At 47.8% G+C, this 17,774-nt stretch overlaps 1 protein-coding gene across 1 annotated transcript; it reads left to right on the plus strand.

The window, feature by feature from the left end:
• Window positions 1-2,499: 2,499 nt before the first annotated feature.
• On the plus strand, window positions 2,500-17,576 carry HACD3 (3-hydroxyacyl-CoA dehydratase 3). The gene is made up of 11 exons (XM_066635749.1): window positions 2,500-2,752; window positions 4,937-4,979; window positions 7,733-7,806; window positions 9,357-9,521; window positions 10,686-10,737; window positions 11,728-11,838; window positions 12,891-13,018; window positions 14,615-14,727; window positions 15,568-15,674; window positions 16,003-16,134; window positions 16,370-17,576. Exons 1-11 carry the CDS (start codon window positions 2,657-2,659, stop codon window positions 16,444-16,446), a joined length of 1,098 nt encoding a protein of 365 aa, XP_066491846.1. The 5' UTR covers window positions 2,500-2,656; the 3' UTR covers window positions 16,447-17,576.
• Window positions 17,577-17,774: the final 198 nt, after the last annotated feature.

Here is a 17,774-nt window from a genome sequence, read left to right on the forward strand (position 1 = left end):
TCTGGAGAAACATCAAATATCCAAAACTCCCCCAAATTTCATGAAGAGAAAATACAAGTGCAGCCTATTTATCCATGGATTTTTTTATCTGCGGATTTGTCCCAACAACAATGGGGTGGGGGAATGGAAAGTCACACACACCTTTGCCTCCTTTGCCCTGCGGTGGTGTCTAGCTCAATTTCCAGACAGCCCAAAACACTGCAAAAAGGCTCTGCCTCACCCAGGCAGGGAAATAGCCCTGGAAGAGATTCCCCTTGCAAAGGAACAGTAACACTCTTGGAGCCCCTGAGTCAGCAAAGAGGCTGCAGAGGGGAAGTGGGGGCCAAAAATCTCTGTAGCCAGAACATGTGCAGCAAGGTGGAGCTCTCTGGCTCTTGCTCTCACTCACACAGGGGCAGGTGTGGTAGCAACAGAGGGATTGCTTGAAAAAACCCAGAGAGTGTTTGCCAAATCCCCCCCCCCTTGAGATAGTGCAGGCAATCACCAACACAAGCAACCCCCCCCCCCCCCATGGACACAAGCAAGCCTTCCCACCAAGCAAAGCACGAGATATAGCCTACAATCCTCTCCACACTTTCCTGGGACTAAGCCCCATTGTCTGGAATGGGGCATAGGGCTGGACTCTTAAAAGATCAGCATCCCATGTGAAAGAAGCCAGGCACCTGGCAACAGGGAGGGCTCAGTATGGAGGGGAGGAGATTGATAACAGCTGCCTTAGTTTCCTTCCATCCGGAAGTGTCAGGCTGCAGTGTATTTGTGTAACTCTATGGAATTTAGCACAACGCGTTTTTTGTTAATCGCGTAGAGTCGCGGAACGAAACTCACGTGGATCAATAGGCTCCACCTGTAATGTGGGTTTTTTTTTTGAAAGATGAATTTATTAGCTGTAAAGCAATGGAACAATAATTTGCATAGAATAAATGCATCTCTGCATGCCATGGAAAATGTATTGCCTACATAGAAATAACATGCAACATATCCTTTCATTTACACACCAGTGCAATACACAGGCCTGCAACCCTGCAAAAGTAAAACGTATCATTGTGAGGCAGGTAGTATTTACTTGTATTGAAAGTGCCTATTTAGCACCTATATGGCGCCTATCTAGCACCTAACACCTACATAACGCCTATTTAACGCCTATATAGCACCTATTTAACACCTATTTAGCACCTATCTAGCACCTATCTGACACCTGTACAGCACCTAACACCTATCTACCTCCTATTTAACACCTATCTAGCACCTATATTGCGACTATCTAGCACCTATCTAGTGCCTATATAGTCTCTATCTAGCACCTATATAATGCCTAACACCTATATCGCGCCTATTTAACATCTATATAGCGCCTGTCTAGCACCTTCCAAAGGTCCATCTAGTCCAGCTTCTTGTATCTCACAGTGGCCCACCAAATGCTTCAGGGAGCACAAAAGACAGCAAGACACAACCTGCATCCTGGTGTCCTCTCCTGCATCTGGCATTGAGGTAGTCTACTTCTAAAAGCTTCAGATGCAGGAGAGGACACCAGGATGTTAGGCGTTAAGTAGGTGCTAGATAGGTGTTAAATAGGCGCTATATAGGTGTTCAATAGGCATATAGGTGCTGTATATGTGCCAGAGGTGCTAGATAGGCGCTATATAGGCGTTAAATAGGTGTTATGTAGATGTTAGCTAGGCACTATATAGGTGCTGGATAGGTGCTAGATAGGCGTTATATAGGTGTTAGATAGGCACTATATAGGTGCTAGATAGGTGTTGCATAGGCACTAGGCATTATATAGGTGTTAGATAGGTGCTAGATAGCTGCATCCCAGTGATATGTTTTACTTTTGCAGGGTTGCAGGCCTGTGTATTGCACTGGTGTGTAGATGAAAGGATATGTTGTATGTTATTTCTATGTAGGTAATACATTTTCCATGGCATGCAGAGATGCATTTATTCTATGCCAATTATTGCTACGTTGCTGTACAGCTAATGAATGCATCTTTCAAAAAAACCCACATTATTTTCTCTTCGTGAAATTTGTGGGAGTTTAGGGTATTTGATGTTTCTCCAGACTCATCCTTTCATTTTGTCCACCAGTAGAGATACCTGACATCATTGCCCCCCTTGAAAAAATAGCCGCCCCCACCTCTAGAATCCTGGCTACGGGCCTGGCTGCAGTGCAGCCCCGACCTAAGAGAAGAACGTCCCCTTGCCTCGAGGAGGTTGCAAGCCAGGGTGGGTCTGCGCATGCAAGCGACCTGCGGAACCCCTTGCCACGGGACGCGGGCACGGCGCCTGGCCTGGACGCCTTTCAAGGCGCTCGGACAGACTGATGGGGGAAAAGCCCATCGCAGGTCACAAGCGTGCGGGCGACGCGCGACCTGCTGGTTCCAGAGGTGGGCTCGCTGGGCAGACAGTGCGCGGGAGGGCACCGGCATGCGGGCCTCCCGTTGCCTGGTGGGCCCCCAGGGGCGCCTGGTGGGCCCCAGGAGACGCAGGGAGGCGGGCTCTGCCTAGCCAGCCTGGAGCGCTCCTCCTCTCCGCCCCGGAGCAGCAGCAGCGCAGCGGCGGGAGGTGGCGCTTCTCCGGCCGCCCCGCCGCGCGCACGGGGGAAGGGAGGAGGAGGAGAGGGCTGTGCGCAGGCGTCCCGGAGGCCTCCCGCCGCGAGGATGGCGAGCGGCGCCCGCAGCAGCCTCACCCCGCAGGTGCACTGGGCGCAGCGGCACCTCCAGCTCTACCTGCGCGTGGAGCTCAGCGACGTCCAGGTGGGTCTCCCCCTCCCTCGCGGGCCCCGGAGGAGCGCACCTGCTGGACGGGGACCGGCGGCCTCCGCAGAGGAGGCCTGCGAGCCTGCCCCGTCCAGCCCGTGCCTGCCCGGGAGCAGGGCCTCCTCCCAGGAACGTGCTCTGGAGGGCAGCGGGATGGCAGCAGTGGCGTAGCCAGAGGGGGTGCAAGGCACTCAGGGCACTATCCGAACCAGCTCTGCTCAGGAGTAAGCCCTGTTTTGTTCAGTGGGGTTTACTCTGAGGAAAGTATGGTTAGGATTGCAGCCTAAGTCTTGCAGGAAGCCTCACTTGCAGGGGGCCCTCCCCTTCGGAGCCATTCCAGGGTCCCATCTCCCCTTGCACGCCATGGCCAGGCTCCCTGCAAGACTTAGTGCTTTGCACCCCCTCTAGCTACGCCACTGGGTGGCACTGCTGCCTGTGCATGACTTAGGCACTTTGGTGTGCCCCCCCCCCCCCAAGGTCCTGGGCAGCCAGCAACACAATCAAATAAAATTTAAAAGGTGTAAATGAAACTGTAAGTAAATGTGGTCCAGCTAGGAGAACGCTGTTCAAAACCAACCAGGCAAGGAAAGCGGCAGGTTCAGACCAACTTCTTGTTACGCTGGGAGGCACTTGTGCACTATGTTTGGAAGGAGTGCAAGGCAGCTCACATCCCTGTTCTTTGAACTTCACCCAGGCGTGGGGTGTCTTTCAGTGCTGGTTTGGCTCTGAAGGGGATGTAGAGCTGTTTAAAAAATGGGTCCCTTTCTAAGAGGTCTGCACACCCTACTGAAGGGTCAGTTACTTAGAGGACAAGCCCCTGCTTTGACTGCAGGTGGTCCTTCTAGACCAGTGTTTCCCAAACTGTGGGTCCGAACACACTAGGTGGTTCGCAAGCCAATTTCAGGTGAGTCCCCATTCATTTCAGTATTTTATTTTTAATATATGAGACTTGATGTGACAGACCTGTACTTTTAGCAGACAGACGTATTCTTTTAGCAATGATAGTCAATGGGACTTAATCCTGGGTAAGTACGGGTAGGATTGCAGCCAAGGATTGTGAAAAATTTTCCTGCTTGATGATGTCACTTCTGGTCTTGGCATCACTTCCGGTGGGTTCTGACAGATTCTCATTCTAAAAAGTGGGTCCCAGTGCTAAATGTGTGAGAACCACTGTTCTAGACTCTGTCCAGATAACAGCTGGCAAAGTCCCTTTTCTGCCCAGCAACTCTTGCCATTCTGCCTAAGGCCATCCTGAGCTAGATGGGCAAACGGCCTGTCTTAGTGTGAAGCTGCCACCAGTGTTCTTTTGCAACTCTTCTGCATGCTAGAGGGCTGCCCTTGCATCAGACCCTGGCAGAGGAGCTGTTGGCTTGCCTTGAGTGTGGGTCTTGAAGGAGCATGTTGTGCTCTTTCTGCAGAGACTGGGCCCTGATCATGGTGCCCGTGTGGAATCTGAGCCTTGGGGGGACTGCTGCATCTGTGTGACTTGCAGCCAGCTTTTGCAAGCCTCCTACTGCTGCTTCTTGCAGAGCTGTGCCAGAAGACCCCTAAAGGCTGTGCTGTAGCATGTGGGGTCCCCTTCAAGTCCCTTCCTCTGCTTCTCTTGGACACATATGGTTCATTGACAAGATGCAGCTCCTTGTCAGCCACTTGATGCTGCAGGTGATTTCTTTGCAGAGGTTTTGAGATGCAGCCCACATGAGCCCCATCCCCCCCCTTCCAGGCAGGCCAAGTCTCCTTTCCTCGACCCTCCCTTTTGGCCACTGTGTTCCGACAACCACAGAATTCCACCTGATGTGGAAAAACGTGAGAGGTCAGGAAGTGGAACTGCTAAGCACTTGGGGTTCAGTCCTGGAGCAGGTTGATCTGAATTTTTTAACTACAGTTCAATTCTGAGCCAGACACGTGTAGTGCAGAATAATAAAGCACCTTTTTGTGCAGTGTGACCCAGTCCCATTGAAGATGGTAATTCTTTCACACAAGACAAATAGCCATCTGAGGGACTTCAGTTTGAGACAAAGGGTAGAAAGTATTTTAGAAATGAGGGAAAGGGAGGGTCCATTCTGTGGGTCATGCAGGAAATATTGGGGTCCTATGATTGGCATCTAAAATTCTTAGAACTGAACGCATGAGTTAATGGCACAAATTTCCAAGCAAATTTCTGTTTTCGTTTGTCTGCAGGATCCCGACATCTCCATCACAGACAATGTGCTCCATTTCAAAGGTAGGTTGTTTTTCCAGCGTTTTCTGGAGAAAGTGGCCTTGTGGGAGGCGGAATCTTCGTGTTGCTTTCCTATTGCTTTTGTTGGTCCCAGCATCCTGGATGTCTTAATCTGGCTTGTGTGCATTTCCAGGCTGTAATTCAAGGTGTGTGCTTCAGTAATAAGGTGGTCTTGTTATCATAGTTTCCCAATTTATCAAATGAGAGAGTAGCAGACGGTGCTGCATTCAGACATTGTGTTTCTGCTTATTCAAACCATGTTTTGGAGAATTGGAGATGGGGTGTGTGCTTGCTTGCTTCCTCTCCTTGTGCCCCCCCCCCCCACAGCTTAATAAATTACCTTCAGGTTTAATCAAACCATTGTTTTTCATTACAGCCCTTCAAATTTGGCTGCAGAATGTGGAAAGGCTCAGTCAAGCCATAACTTCCTGGTTCATATGTACAGATTGTGTCTCATTATCCACTGGGGTTCTGTTCTGGAACCCTCAGTAGTTAAAAAAATCAGTGGATACCAAATCAGTGGAAAACTAGCTTTAAAAACCCACTTCCAGGTTTCCTGCTCTTCCGTTGTCACTCAGAATGCATTGGTATAGGCTGGGACTGTTTGAACCCCGACTTAGGGGCTGAATCTGGGGTTTGGAGAATAGGAGGTCACATCTACCCATACGTCCTGTTGGGTGGCCTTCTGGGATGCTGGGCTGCAGACGTGACTTCCCAGAGTGTCCCTTCCTCCGAATGAGGGAGATTTCATGTAGCGCCTGGGTGGAATGCTCAGATGCAGTCCAGGTGGAGACCGCGTTCCCACCGCATAGCAGTCACAATTTTGAGCGCCACTGGTATGGACAATGTACTGCATTCAGATACTAGATGGGGTGAATAATGGAATCTAGTAGAATGAAATTGTACTTAACAGCACAAAGGTGGGAAATTGGCTTTTGGTGCTTTTTTCCTCGTTACAAGGCATGATACAAGGGATCTCGGTATCAGTGGTGAGTCAAATCAGTGGATACCAAATCAGTGGATATCAGGGCCCCATCTGTATCAGCAAACTGTGGTTTGAAGTCATTTATTTAGCTGCTTCCGGGGAAGGGGCTTGCAGGAACTTGGTTCATTCTCAGTCCTCTACATCAAAAGTAGTTTCCCTTAGGAATCTAAACAACATGAAGAGCTGTTATTCACTATAAATGAATGAAATGCTAGAATAAACTTTCAAAATAATCCACCAGAGATTTTTCCTCCTCCTCTTGTTGTTAAACTTTTTGGAAGGAGAAGCATATGATTGCCTTTTGAAAGTGTTTCTTTCTGGCCACATGAACTAGAAGCACAGACTGTGGACATGGAAGGCGCTTCTTGTTCGAACAGGAGTTCCTTGTGTTCCCTCTTTCCTGCTCTGGTGCTGCATCGCCACACAGGTGCAACCCGCAAGCCTCATTTGACTGTGGCAGTGACATTTCCATATGTCTCTGATCTGTGGAGTGGAAGGCAAACGACCCTGACAGCCTCCTCAGTGTTGCCTTCTCTGCAGTAGTTGCTCTTGGGTTTCAGAACAGGAACTAAGATTTCAGTTTGGAAGGTAAATGGACTCCCTTTTGCTTGCAGCAGTTCCAGCTTGAAACTTCCATGTTGAGTTTGCCTTTGCTAATTGTGGTAAAATGCTGCATATAAAATACAAAGTTTAATAAAGATGATGATTCTTTTTTACAGCGTAGACAAGTCTCTGATCCAAAGTGTTTACAGTCAAAAAATAGACCCAATGGAGATGAGCGAAAGGGACATGATGGCAAGAATAAACTGATGACTAAGCGTATGACTAATTCCGTAATGGATCGGACTGTGCTATTTCAGACTTCAGGTGGGGGAGAGCTGCATGTTTGAATGTTCCCTCACATGAATGGTTTCCTGCAAGAAGAGAACCCACACAACAGGGAGCGGCCTGAACTTGAACTGTTCCCCTGATGTGCTAGTTTTCACCTTGCAAGGAGATTTTAATGTAGGAGAACATTTTACAACGGTACCCCCCCTCACCTGCAGCCTGATATGGTACAGTCCACTATAGTGCGCTGGGATTCTACCATCTCATCCTGCTGCAGGTGTAGATTTTGCTCCCTGCTTTGAGTAGTACTCCTGGATTTACCACTGTGCTCCAACAGATGCCCTGATTTTGGTAATGCCTGCATATTTTCCTGTTACTTGCCTCATGTTATCTGTTTCTATTCTGGTGTCTCCGTTTCCTGCAAGTAAAAAAATAATATCAGCATGTCAGGGAGATATACAGGTGGGGCCTCCGTATTCATGAGGGATCCATTCTCAGACCCCCTGCAGATACCAAAAACTGAAGGGCTTCCCCGGGCCTCCTAATGCCTTATAAGGCATTAAAAACATCAGTTCCAGTTTCCCTTCAGAAACCGAAAGTCATTTTTTTTGTCCTTTTAGACCATTCTGAAGTCTGCAGAGGTTGCAGGTGGGACACGCACGGCCTCTCTTCAGAAAGCCCTCAGGAGGTGGCTGGAGCACAGCTCCATTTGCCTTCAGAGGGTTCAGGGGCCAAGTCTGACTCAACGTGGGACTGGGAGGTCTCACGTTGAGCCAGATCTGTAGATATAAAATCTGTGGATAATCAGGCTCCACCTGTATTCTAGGAAAAGCCAGGTGAGCTTTTCCTTATAAGGGAGTTTCGAAGAGGGTAGGAATGGCTTAATTGAAATACATACTGTTTTCCAGAATCCTGAAAGTAAAACCTTTCTCACCTTTTCCAGCTCAAGGTCATGGGGCCAAAGGGGACAACGTGTATGAATTTCAAATTGAGTTCCTAGAACCAGTGGAACCACAGGTAAGGACTCCTGTTTCCTGCTGTGCCTCACTTAGAGTCAGTGTTTTGGTATCAACATAAGAGACTCCCCAAACTACCAGTTCTTGCGTTTGGAAATCTGGAAGTGAATCAGTTTTAAATTTGTGGCATGTGAGAAGTCTGGTTTAATGCTAACGTAGGCACTTGCAGTATGTGACACGCATGTGTTACTGCTGATGTTCTGGCCGTGCACTGGCAAGCACGAGTGCTCTTGTTGCTTTCTGAAAGGGATAGCAGCACACTAAGAGGCAGGCAGCCAGATGAAGAACATCTTCCCTTGCTCTGTTCTGCTGGCTGCAGGTTCCATCCAGAGCTGCCTTGTCCAACTTTGAAAGACCAAAAGTTGTTCAGTTAAGGTTATTAACTGCAATTGGACGCATTGCTGATTGTATTGAAACAAGAAGTGGCCCATCTTCCCTATTGACCTTGGAAAATGGGAACATTTTGATCAGCTTCAAGGCTGCTGTCCAAGGACTTATAGTTTGAAGAATCTGGAGGGTTCTCTGCTGAACTGACACTCTACATTCCTGTTGAGCACCATGTAGCTGGGTGGTGCTCTAGAAATTTGATAATATTTTAAGCATGGTAAAACAGCTGTATAGGTGGGATCAGTTGTTCTGGAGAGATAAACTGCTTCTGCGTTCTCACTAGAAATTCTGTTCAATGAAGTGCCTCCAACATTTAACAAAATGCAGGATGTAAGTGATGGTATTGGCTAGTGGTGTAACTCATGCTGTCTTTGATTTGCATGGTAGACTTGATTTTGTTTGTCCTAGAGAGTAGTGGGCAGCCTGTTATGTACTGCCCCCCCTTTTGAATAATATATGCTTCTGAGTCCTTCTGAGTTAAACTCTTAACAATCCTTTTCTGGAGTTGGGGTAGCCTAACCTGTGCCAGATGCAAGAGAGTGCCGACAGGATGCAGGCATGTTGTTGACTTGAGTGCTCCCAGATACATCTGGTGGGTCACTGTGAAATTCATGCAGCTAGACTAGATAGGCCCTTGGCCTGATCCAGAAGGGCTCTTATGCTCTGAGGCTGTGGGCATGTGTTGCAAGAGCTCTGCAATTCCTGCCTACAAAAATAGGAAAGGTTGAAGCACCTTTAGTCACTTGAGCAATTCTGATTTCTCAATTCAAACCTTCCCCGGTAGAATCCGTCTGCCACCCCCGGTGGTTTCGCAATTTGAACTCCAGAAATCAAGACACTTTGAAATTTGCTTTGCGTAACCACCACCCACTCTCATTCCCTGTTCGTGTGAACTAGAAAAAAACATGCACACACGCTTTGTCCATAAGTGTGCACTTAAAGCATTGTAAGAAATGAGCATGGTAAGGTGTGTGCGTTCCAGTGAATAATATAAAGAGTCTGTATGCCAGTAGACCTACTCGTAGTTGATGGGCCAAACCTGATGCAGGTTCAGTGGTTATGAGTTATCCACCCTGGTTTGGAGCCTCCCTGCACTCTTTGTGAAGCTGTCCTTCAAGCCAGTATCCAGTTTCTGATGGATCATGATGGTTCTGTCTCTTCCAGGTAGTCTATAAAATGACGCAGAGGCAGCTGAACATCACTGTGAATAAAAAGGAGAGCCATTGGTGGGAACGCCTGACCAGGCAGGAGAAGCGGCCACTGTTCCTTGCCCCTGATTTTGACCGCTGGCTGGATGAGTCAGATGCTGAGATGGAGCTCAAGGCCAAGGTGATGTTTGGCCAGAAATCCAAGCGGGTCTCATGGCTTTTCTTGCATGCCTGTGGGGGGGAGGGGCACCTCAAACCCAGCAGCAGAAGTGTTGATTGTAATAACATTCCTAACCCACCCTTCATTCCATGCACTCACAGAGTTGTGTGAGAGGGTGACAGTGAAGACAATTGAACATTAAAAATAATAATAATAGAGGTGAAGTGTGTGTTTCTGAACATTTAGAGTATGGCTTCCTTCCCCCGTTTCAAGCCACATGACTCCACTGCCACATTGCCGGCTTCCAGTCCAAGAAGCCCCTGCTTTGAGGCTGAGGAAACAGACACAGTGGGAGGAAGGGAAAAGAAGAGGCGTTGGGTTCAGTGGGAGGAATGTGCAACTATAGCTGCCCCGTGTGCTTGGCACACTTACAGGAGTGCCCTGCAGGTTGTGCCAAGGGCTTGGGGAAAGGTGGGAGGGTTTTTAAGAGAGGTGGTGTCAAGGTGGAGGATTGCGGAGGTGGTTCCAGGCCTAAGGGGAAAAGCGAAGGCATCTGAAGAAGCAGGGGACTTTTGGACAACTGAAGAGGGAGGAGTGGCGGGCACCTGCACAGGTGTCTGATGATGAAGGCAGGCAGGGAATGGGAGGCAAGTTCACATCTCAACTCCAACCACTGGTAATTTGAGGATAACAAATCCTGCCTGTCATACAGGCTGTGGTAAGGATTTATAAGTCAGTGTCGATCACATGAGTACTCTAACTCCGCTGTGCCTTTAACGTTAAATGTTGCTCAAGCCATTTCTGCCCAACGTTGCATATGCGTAACAGGGACCAGGTGTGAACCCCTGTCAGCTGGGCTGAAATGGGTTTTAAAGAGAAGGGCTTTTGCTGAAAGCCAGTGTGGCTGTGATCCTGCAGTTCTGTTACCTGACTGTGTAGTCGCAAGTGTGGGTCAGTCATTTCCAACCGTTTTTTTTAAGCAGAGCAAAAGTAAATCATCCAGAGTGAGATAAATCATAGGATGTCCCGGAAACTGCACTGCTTGGTGTAGGCTCTTGCGTGACAACATTCGGTTTGCCTTGAACATGTCGGGTTTCAAGGTGCAGAGGTACAACTTACCTTTCAGCTACTGCTTCCAAATTGTGCTTGATCATATTGAGTTCAAAACTGTCTTCTGATTTGTAGGAGGAAGAAAGGATCAACAAGATCAGCGTAGAGAACAGAATCCCCAAAGACCGTAAGTGGCGGAGCTTTGGAACCAGGAAACCTCTCTGGCCCCAAAGGGTCATTTTGCAGTGGGCTGAGTACTGTTCTAAATGCAGAGTAACAACAAGCTGTTTCTATCAACGTAAAAAAACAAAACAAAACTGAGAATGCTACCTACACTTTTAAAGATTTAATTCACACGAGTCAGTGAGTGTCTTCTGTTCAGGCCCCATTGAAATGAATGGGAATAGAGCTGGCCCACCTTTCAGACTCCTATCTCCAAATGGAGTGATGCCCTCTTGTGTGATGGATATTTGACTTCATCTCCACATCGATAGGGCATTGCACCAGCAGGAAGATTGTAAAGTTCAGGGGGTCTGCAGACACTGTTAAGATGCATGTTGCTCCCCTCTGCCCATGCTCTGAAAGCATGAGAGCATTAAGGCGTGGATGGGAGAAAAGGCTAGAAGTGTGCCAGTATAGTTTGGTGTTTGCAGAAGAGGGGCAAAAGGGTGCCTGACTTCTGAGATCTGCCCTGGCTGACCTCATATTCCTCAGTTCTCTTTCAGTAGCAGTGTTCCTCACTTTTAAAAGAGCAGTGTGAATTGTGTGCCTTTGACCTGATTTTTGTGCTGCTGTCATAGTTGGTTCTGTCTTTGAGTCTCTGATCTGCAGTAGCTTCAGTGGATACTTATATTTGCATATGCAAGTCATTCCACTGTGTGGCTTATGGGAGGGGGGCAGCAAGTAACTCCCTCCCTCAGCCTCTGTTTTGCATCTGTCTCCAGTTAGTTTTCTAGGCTGGTTTTGTTTTTTTTTTTAAAAAAAAGGTAAAGTAGATCCCATGAACCTGAAGTCTTTGCAGCCTTGCCCTAAGTTAATTTGGAAAATCTGCTTTGAAATTACTCTGGGATCCCTTTTCCAGGAGCAACATCCTGTGCCTGACCCTGCCTGGTGTTTTCTGAAAGCCAGTGTGGCCATTGATCATCTGCTCACCCTGCTTTTCTGTTGTGAGTTGCAGCTTTCCGACACTTGAAGAGAGGCTACTTGTTCATGTACAACCTCGTGCAGTTCCTGGGCTTCTCCTGGATCTTTGTGAATATGACAGTTCGGCTTTTCATGCTGGGAAAAGGTATGTAGCACAAGTTCTTTCCTTTCCATTCTTGTCCCCATGGGGTGGTATTCTGCTGCTGGAAGGCCAAGAATCAGAGTCCTGCGGCTGACACAGAGCAGGGGCAACAGCTTGCTTCAGCATCCAGCTATGCTCCTGCTGCCGCCTTTGACCCTTGGCTGCAGTTCCTGCAGTGCCGGAAAAGTTGTTATTATTATCTTCAGTATTTATATACCATTTTTCAACAAAAAGTTCACAAAGCGGTTTACAGAGAAAAATCAAATAACTACTGGCTCCCTGTCCCCAAAGGGCTCACAATCTAAAAAGGTGCAAAAGAACACCAGCGGACAGCCACTACAAAAGACACTGCTGGGGTGAGGAGGGTCAGTTTACTCTCCCCCTGCTAAAAAGAGGAGCACCCACTTGAAAAAGTGCCTCTTACCCATTTAGCAGGGGTAACTGGGTAAAGTTCTTCCGAAAGACAATGGGGAGAGAGGAAGGGGTTCTTAATGACTGCTTGGTGACCTTGAAGCAGGAAAGTTGGATCCATGGGATAACAAGGGCTCAGCCTTAGCTGAGAAACCATACAAGCATCAAAGAACACGCATGCTGACCGTTAAATTATATTTTAATATGAGAAGCCTGATTATTTTAAAGGGAAAAACAACACATTTTCAGTGTGGTAGATGAGAAGACAGCTCGCAGCTTCCTCTGAGGCTTAGTTTGGGCAGTAGGCCGAGCAGAGTGGTACTGTTGTAACTTCTCAGTGGTGCAATTTATAACATCTACACTTCGTGGTCTGGAGATATGCCTACTTTTTTCACTTCTGAATAGCAGGATCTTCTCTCCTCCCCCCCCCCCCCCCGGACAAAAATGGGTTAAAAGGAATCTGTCATGCATTGGGAGGCCTGCTATTTGAGAAGTGCAACTCCAGAGTTGCCTTGGAAGCAGAGAACTGGCAGTGCGATTCCTTGGAAATGAAGGATCCAAGAGCACCTCTGAGAGTTCAAAGAGTGTAACTTTCTTCCTCCACTGTCAGACTGAGGCCTACATTTTGCTCTCTGTCTGTGCAGATTCCTTCTTTGACACTTTCCACACTACTGCGGACATGATGTACTTCTGTCAGACGCTGGCTTTTGTGGAGATTCTGAACACGTTGATAGGACTAGTCCGGGCTCCTCTTGCACCTGTTTTATTCCAGGTAATCCCCTCCCCAGAGTGCTCAGAAAAGTATAAAGCCTTGGCTGTTAATTCACATTTAACTAAGCCAGCCATGTTTTCAACAGAGTAAATGTCAGAGGGAACATTGGCTCAACTTATTCCTGCAGCAACCAAAAGAGAAGCAAAGGGCTTTTTAACCCCTTCTTGACCAGTGTGAGCAGCAACAGGGGCTTTGGTGCTTCTTTTTCTCAGTCATTTTTGCTACTCTCTCCTTCTTCACTGTGTGACAGAGTTAGGGCTTCCCCCGTCTGCGCTCACTTGCTAACACAAGTGCTTTAGGTTCTTTTGAGCCATTTCACCCCACTCTGAGTACACACCACTCCAAATCAAAGTTCTTTATTAATAACTGAGGGTAGTACATCAGGAGCTGCCACTCACACCAGAGTGGGCTACTCAAGGGCAACTCAGTGAAAAGTCAGTGCATCACAGGCTATACAGAAAACAAGAAAGCTAAGCTGAGTCTGCACTACTCCAAAATAATACCTGCACTCTAAGGTGGCTCCATTTTGATGTTCAGAGTGACAAATCCTCTGGTGGCCACTGCCAACCCATGAGGGACACTGGCAAGGCTTAGCCCATTTTTATAGAAAACTCCACTCTGACCCCATGAGGGTCTCACGCTAACCATATTTCCCAAATTATGCTGAATCGTGCCTCATATTCTTGACCCGTCAAAAACTCTGCATGTACCTCTCGTACTGCATGATCTCATCCTTTTGCACCTGCCTGTTATCTCTTGGTGCTCTCCTATCTCTCTTTCCTAGAGCTTTTCTCAAACTCCATTTCAGAGGTAACCTCCTACTTCCCTTCCTGTTAGCTAACACTTCTAATACACTAGTATTCTGCATAGCTCTGTAGTTGGTACATCAAAAAGCATTTAGCATCCTTTCCAATCGCGCTTGTTACATGTTGCTATCCATTCAAAGTACTCATCCCTCAGTTATATTGTGAGCTTATACATTATTACATTAGCTTCTGTATGTCTCCTTATAATTCTATAACCCTCTAAAATATAGTTCACTCCCTTCACACCTTGACTCTTGGCTTGTGTATAGAAGTGAGCAGTCAAGGCACGCAGCAGGGCAAAGGGCTCTACCAAGACTTCTCTTGCTGTTGGTGTTGCCAGTTGCCGGATTAGAGAGCCCTTTGATTACTTGGGAGAAAGTGACAGAGGTGCATAACAGTGGATGGGAAGGGGTCAGGGGCCACCCTTGGGGCTAGAAGAACCACCCCTTGGGGCAGATCTGGCCTTTGCATTTCCAGTTGTCTCTCCCTGTTGATGTTTCAGAACATGTGACTTAAAAGTCGGTTCAGCTTTCTCTGTACTGCCTGCATTGACTAGAAGGGCTCTTTGGGGTTTCTGTCCTGGGGACCTTTTCCAGCCTTCTTGATTAATGTAACAATCCCTGTCATTTGTTGTGGGAAGAGGAACTGAAGCATGGTGGGGTTTGTTCAAGGGAAGCCCTTTGCTTCTTTGAGCTTGGCTCCTGGCAGTCACGCTGAATGTGCTGTTGGCTTCCTGCTGACCTTGAAACTGGTGTTCTGCGCCTCTCTTTTTAACCTCCCACCCTGGCAGGTCTGTGGAAGGAACTTTATCTTGTTCCTTGTCCTTGGAGGGGCGGAGGAAATGCAAAGCAAAGCTGTTGTATTCTTCATCTTCTACATATGGAGCATGGTGGAAATATTCAGGTATTGGGTTGTTTTTGCTCTGTGTATCTGCACTCGGTTATTCCCATTTCCCCCGCTGCCCCTGTACCTGAAACACCCGCCCAGAACGTGTGTGGTGCCAACTCTCTTCTCTTGCACCCCCCCCTTCAAAACCCAACTCTTCCTCTGAAGCCTTTGGCTTAGCCCTTCAGCTCTCCTGGAGCTGCCTTCTGCAGAGTTGGATCATTAGGCCATCTAGGTCAGTCTACACTGACTGGCAGCAGCTGTCCAGGGATTCAGGCAGGGATCTTCACCAGCCCTACCTGCAGATGCTGCCAGGGATTGCTCCTGTGACCTTTTGCATGCACAGCAGCTATTCTGTCACTGGGCCAGCCCCCTCAGTCCTCAGGTGCAGCAAAGGTCTATGCAACTTTGTATGGTCAGCTTCATCCCTTTTTCCTCTCTTCTTTTCCTGTCTGTGCATCTGTGATCCAGGCTGTGAGCTCCTTGGGCCTAGCACCTGTGTGTATGCCTCCCCCCACACTCACCTGCTTGTATTACTCTGCAATGCTCTAGGCATGTATAACCACCTTCCAGTTTTGGTCTGCCCATCTGCCTTGGATTTAGGCTTGGCAGTCTAAGACTCCTGCTTTTCAACTCTCCCATTTTGTGATTTGTTTTCAGGGTTATTTTGCATTAACTGATAAGTATCCAGAAACAAAATGCTGGATGGCATTGGAGGCTGGGGAGGGACGGACGGCTGCAGTTAACTAGCTTCTAAGAAGAGTTGCTGTCACCGTATATATTCTCCCTTGTATCCTTCCTACTGGGATTCTCTAGAACAGGTAGAGAGCACTAACTATTTCTTGGGCTCCCTTCTAGGTATCCGTTCTACATGCTCTCCTGCATTGACATTGAATGGAAAGTCCTAACCTGGATTCGTTACAGCATCTGGATCCCACTGTACCCTCTGGGAATCTTAGCAGAAGGTACTATGAGAGAGAGAGAGAGAAAGAGAGATGACTGGGTTTTTCCTGTTGCACAGGCTTCATTCAGAAGCAACAGAAAACCCTGTCTTGCTGTTATGGGCATGTGTGTGAAAGGAAGAAACTAGAAGCCTCCATTCCTAGTTTGCAAACAAACCATAGTTTGCTGTGTTTGAATGGAGTGGCACAGCCTGGTTTCCTGCAAATCAGGGAACCTTCATTCACACAAAACATGTTGGTGTGTTCTGCACCCTTGTGCATTCATGAATAGCTTGAGGCTTTTTGCTCTTCCCCACAAGGTGCCTTGACCCCTCCCCCCTTCTGTTTTCAGCCGTGTCTGTGATCCAGGCCATCCCAGCCTTCCAAAGCACTGGGCGATTCAGCTTCACACTGCCCTCGCCGCTGAACTTCACGATTCCGTTTTCTATTTTTCTCCAGCTCCATCTAGTGCTCTTGTTTCTAGGTGAGTTTCAGGTAACTTTTGCAGACCTTTCCTTCCAAAGGAACGTGGGGTTTGGGATGGGCCTTGGAAGGAATAGGGTTTTCTTGCCTGCTGGTTTGAAGACTCTCTAAGCATGTTATCAAAATGTTGTAGATGAGTTCTTAGTGCTGTTTGGGTTCCAGCCTCGAGGGAGGTGCTGGCTCAGGCAGGCCCCCTCCCTCCCCCAGGTCTACTTTTCCTTTCCTGTTTTCTTTAGGGCCATTTTTCAATTTCCGTCACCTCTACAAGCAGAGGAAGCGTCACCTTGGACCAAAGAAGAGGAAAATGCACTAGACCCAGAACTGGATTAGTTTTATTCTCTTTTTCCTTGGAGGTGGGGCTGAAGGCGCTCTTATTCCTGCCAGTTTACTTGCCCTATTGAGCTGAAAGCCCATTTTGTACAGCTGTACCAACTTGTTTCCTCTGTTCACCCCTTCTCCCCTCCAATTGTCCAGACAGCCTTTCCCCAGCAACCTTGTGATTGGCCAGTGCCATACTACCCAAAGTTGTGTCTTGTGATGTCAACAAGCGAATTGAGCACTGAGTGAGAACCAAACCTCCCTCCATGGGAAAACAGCAGCAGCTGTCAGCTGGGCAAGAGTTTTCCATAGAACCGTATATTTACTTCTCCAACCCATATTTTTGGGATGGGCTGATGGGCAAAGAAATGGGAGGGGTGCAACTCATTGTAAGCAACTCTGAGCCAAGGCTTGGGAATGGTGGCGACAAGCGTCCTTTCTCTTTTGTCATCAATGACAGAAGGGTGGCTGGTTGAGGCCTTTCCGCTGGTGGGGGAGTGGTAGCTAGCTTGGGCTTGAGAAGGGAGCTCTTTCTTCCCTTGGTCCCCTGATTTTCTGAGTGCTTTTTACATTCTTATTCTGAGCCCCTTGACATGGAAATACTGTATTTATTGTGATGGCACTTAGGGTTGACTCTTTCCTCGCCCTCTCAGGTGTTTGGCCAGCTGCTTCCAGCTTGAGCTCCTTTGAATTGACCAACAATTTTAGATATTTTGTCTGCAGAACGTTGTAGGAAAATTCCCGTCCTTGCTTGGGGAGGGAGGAAGGACTCTTTCTTGTCCACCAGTCTTTAATGATAAGCTTGTTGCATTTATGGAAGTGCACAGCCAGCCTCCTTAGGGTTATTGGGGAAAATGCTCAGTTTCATTGACTGCAGGTGGGCCAGTGTTTCTTTTTCAATTGCTGCCGTACATGGTATTCACACCTATTTGCAAGAGTAGTGGTGAGTCGCTGTTCTGTTATGATACTGGGGATCATTTAAACCACTTCCAATTCCATGTTTAGAAGGATCAAAACCCCTCACTTACAGCCTAGGGTGTGGATGCTTTGTTGGGCATCTGTATGTGCTGGTCTCTCTGAAGGTAAATGGCCTGTATTTCTAATAATAAAGACTTCAAAAGAAAATTCTTCAGTTTGTGCATATTGTGGCTCTTCTCCTTTCTACACTTATTTTACCGGGCTACAGCTTGCAACTTTTTGTGGTTTCAGCACACCTACTGTTACCCTCTGAGTGTAAACATCCTTGCTGCTACCTCACACTGGCCGCCCCCTTGATCTAATTTTAACCAATTCTCTCTTTAGAAGCTTCCTCTAAACAGGATT

The sequence above is a fragment of the Tiliqua scincoides genome, chromosome 8 (assembly GCF_035046505.1).
Source record: "Tiliqua scincoides isolate rTilSci1 chromosome 8, rTilSci1.hap2, whole genome shotgun sequence".
In the NCBI taxonomy this organism is placed as follows: Eukaryota; Metazoa; Chordata; class Lepidosauria; order Squamata; family Scincidae; genus Tiliqua; species Tiliqua scincoides.